The following is a 4,026-nucleotide window of genomic DNA, read 5'->3' as shown; positions in this document are numbered from 1 at the left end:
CCATCCAGGCGCCCTATAAGATTTTATTTTTTTTAAGTAATCTCTACACCAATGTGGGGTTAGAATTCACAACCTGGAGATTGAGTCACATGCTCTTTAGACTGAGCCAGCTAGGAGCCCCACTTGGAACTTATTTTAGAATATGATGTGAAGTAAGCATTTATTTATTTATTTACTTTTTTGAAGGGTGTTTCAGTAGCAAAATTTATTCCAAATACGTAGATGCCTCCTCTCCTCTCCTTTTATCTAACAGTTGGTAGGAGGGGACAATTCAGTAAAGAGTAACAGATGCTCTTCCAATAATGCCTTGCTTTGGGTTTCATAAGAATTGAGTGGGAAATGGTAGATATATTCCACTACATTTTAGAAAAGTTCCTCACCTCTCCTAGACTACTTAAAAAATTTTTTATTATAGCTAAATATACATGGAATTTACCACTTTCACCATGCAAGTGTACAGTTCAGTGGCACTAAGTACATTCACATTGTTGTGCAAGTATCACCACCATTTGTCTCTAGAACTTTTTCAGCTTCCCTAACTGAAATTCCGTACCCATTAAACACTAAATCCCCATTCCCAACCAGCCCTTGGCAACCATCATTCTACTCCTAGACTACTTTTTGACTTAGTTTCTCCTTCGCATAATAAAAGAGAGGGTCCACTGCTGACTATGGGATTGCTTCTACATATGCAGGCCTTCTTGCACATATGTGATTGAATTTATTATAAGAAAGGTAAGAGAAAATGGGATTGTAGAAAGAAAGGAGACAGCTGGATAGGGATTTTCATACTGGGCCTACTATCCACAGGCCTCAGCAGCCCTGCCATGGATCCGGCCGATTCTTTCGCATCAAGAAGTTGATCTTGCGAGCCATTTCCATGTTGTAGATCTGCCGACAGGTTTCGTAGCTTTCCCGTCGTCCTTGGCAACAAGGCTTTTCATAGTACCGCTGTCGCTTAATGTCCTCGATGAGCCCATCCATGGTGAGGATTCTGTTTAGGGTCCTGTATGCACCTTCTGTGTTCCCTTCCTGTACCATCACAGTCCTGGCAATGAACTTCAGATGTTTTGCCATGACCTTGGAATTTAAATCTTCACTCTGCAGGACCCAACTCCCTCAGGAACCAGCTCCACCAGTAAGCATTTATTTTTAAAGATTTTATTTATTCATTTGACAGAGCGAGCACAGGCAGGGGGAGCGGCAGGGAGAGGGAGAAGCAGGCTCTCTGCTGAGCAGCGAGCCGGATGGCGGGCTCGATCCCAGCCAGGAACCTGAGATCATGACCTGAGCCGAAGGCAGATGCTTAACCGACTGAGCCACCCAGGAGCGCCTGAAGTAAGCATTTAATTTAAATTTTCCCCTAATCACTTGTATTAGAACCATTATATAATTCATTCTTCCCCCATTGATTTGAAATTTCTATTGTTTTAATAGTTTTCAGTCTCTTCTTGCACTGATAGCCCATATTTTAATTAATTATTATAGACTTAGAATATCTTTTAGCCTAATATAATTTCCTATAGCCTTTTAGTGTCAGGCTAAACTCAGGGGGAGAGTCTTAATACTTCATCTTTTTGTGTGGCACACAACAACATGTTGTTCATGCACGTTGTCCCCTGAAGTAAACACATTACTTGGGCTAATGCAGCCTAAGCTGAGACATTTTATTCTTTATGATAGAACACTATGCAGTCACTAAAAATAAGCTTTTCTCTTAGATACTTAAGAGCATGGGAAAATGCTTCAGATAGAATATTAAAAGATTGTTAAACAATAAGATCCGGCTTTGTTAAAACAAAAACCACCAATTACTTGCCTATGTGCCTAGAAAGCAGACTGTAAATAAATATAACCAAAATGGTAATGGTTAGCTATTTCTAAGAAATGGGATAATGGGTGATTTTCGCTTTGCTGTATTTTTCAGCCTTTTCCAGATTTTCTACAATCACTATGCTTTACTGCTACCATCAGAACAATCGGTAATGAGTATGATGTAAATGGGTGTTTTTAAGGCCCACCCTCAGGGCTTGTCTGGGTGGTTGGAAGAGTCAATCCCACCCCCAGAGAAGAGATGATCTTTCTCTCCATGGGGAGTCCTGGACGGGTAGCTAGCCCTGAAAGGGGATGCTTTTACCACTTCAGTTCAGTCCTTTTCATTGGGAGATGCTGCCATTTGAAGATGTTAAATGCCAAATAACATCATCTGGAGTCTCCTGGTGACCCTTTGTGTTGCCAGCTGCAAGAGGGGAGCGTGGTGTCACCTCCTGCGCCCCTCTCCGCACCCCACCCAGAAGGGCTGGGAAGGCACAAAGCTGTGCCCTGTATCGGGGCGGTATGCAAATGCAGGCATGTCTCCGACCCTCTAATCCTATCAGGAATGCTTAGGGTGTGAATTTGACCATCTTTCACAGCTCATAAATCTACTTGGGGGCACAGCCAAGCTGCCAGACGCCATCAAGCAAAACTCCTTCTGAGGCTGGCAGCTTCAGTAAAGCAGTGGGGTTCATGCCTCAGTAAAGTCCAATAAAGAGCTTTGTATGCGGGGGACTGGAAAGCAGCTTCTCACATTTGGATACAATAGAACAAAACAGTGGGAAATGTGAATGTCTGATTATCTGGACTGGTGGTCTCCTCCAGGCTCCGCCTGCCCACTGAGCCATGGATCCTCATTCATTCACGATTCTTTGCACGCAGATGGATCTATCTTGCTCCCAAACAATTGCCTGCAAAGACTCCTGTCGGATTAGTTTATTTAATCCCTGTCTATAAATACAAATTGACTATATTCGCTTCCACTGGAATCTGCTAGCCTTTTTATATTAGAATCTATTAAACTTCAGCCAGGTCATTTCTGCCTAGATTCATTCTCCCTTTATTCAGTGGTCAGAACAGAAAACATTCTTTTCTTTCTGGGACAGAACACTCCCCCAGAAGAGTTCCCACTCTCCCCTCCTGACAAATAGGGTTGAAACTGCCAACAGAAATCAGTTTCAACCTCCGGATTACAGCTTCATCCAGAATCCATCTGTTCTTCCAATTGGTCAGTTTAAAATTCCGTTGATTAGAGATCCTAAGTAAAAACATCCTTCCCAACATGTTTGAAGAGGGGAGGCACTGCAGGCACGGTGGACTAGTTTTCTGCTTTAGAGACATAAAGCTCCTCTGACGGCATCTGCGAGCTGACTGAGGTGGGGAGAAGTGCTGGCTCCAGGAGAGAAACACAGCGATCATGGTGCATGATTTGAGACTGGGAAGTACCAGAAACCTCAGACTGACCCATCCTGCATCTCTGTGTGGTTCAGGCAACAAATGGCATTCCCACAGTCTCGAGAAAAGACTATAGCTTGCCAAGAGCACTTACAAGGTTGAGGAACACAGAAGAAAGGGAATCTGAAAAGATTTATCAGCCTTGGCCATGGGCATTAACTCTTGGCTCTAGTTCCCTTATCTGAAAGATAATCAATGTGGGATTATCTGGTTCCCGGTGTAAGGATTTAATACATGGTGACGGGGATTGCTGCTATTATAGTTACAGGGGGTGAACTTTAAAAATAACTATTAAGTATTGACAGTACATTATTGCTGGCAGTGAATTAGATAAATGACTGTCTTTATGATTGTTACTACTGGTAATGCCACTATTAGCTATTACTCTCTCCATAGAATGGTTAAGTAGACTTTGCAGGAACTGAATGAAGAACATATAAGCCCACTCCCTCACCAAGTATTTATTGAGTGTCATCTATGTGCCAGGCACTGTTCTAGGCACCGGGCTACATCACCATAATCTGTCCTTGTGAAGTTTTATCTTTCAGTGGGGGGAGATGGGCAATAAATATAATCAATACACTATATTGAATTTAGAACCTGTTTAGTATAGTAGGGCAAATAGAGCAGGTTAAGGAGGATTGGAGTGAGCTGGGGGAGAGGGAGGATGCAAGGAAATTTAAAACAAGGTGGCTTCCCAGAGAAGGTGACATTTGAACAATAAGGAAGTGGGGGGGTAAGTGATGGGGAATACTT

At 42.7% G+C, this 4,026-nt stretch overlaps 1 protein-coding gene across 1 annotated transcript; it reads right to left on the bottom strand.

The window, feature by feature from the left end:
* Positions 1-701: 701 nt before the first annotated feature.
* On the bottom strand, positions 702-1,130 carry LOC113923695 (28S ribosomal protein S21, mitochondrial-like). Its single transcript, XM_035724308.1, has one exon. The coding sequence runs from the start codon at positions 1,075-1,077 to the stop codon at positions 814-816; it is 264 nt and encodes an 87-aa protein (XP_035580201.1). The 5' UTR covers positions 1,078-1,130; the 3' UTR covers positions 702-813.
* Between the last annotated feature and the right edge of the window lie 2,896 nt (positions 1,131-4,026).

This window comes from Zalophus californianus, chromosome 15, assembly GCF_009762305.2.
Source record: "Zalophus californianus isolate mZalCal1 chromosome 15, mZalCal1.pri.v2, whole genome shotgun sequence".
In the NCBI taxonomy this organism is placed as follows: Eukaryota; Metazoa; Chordata; class Mammalia; order Carnivora; family Otariidae; genus Zalophus; species Zalophus californianus.
This window is presented reverse-complemented; position numbering and strand designations above follow the sequence as displayed.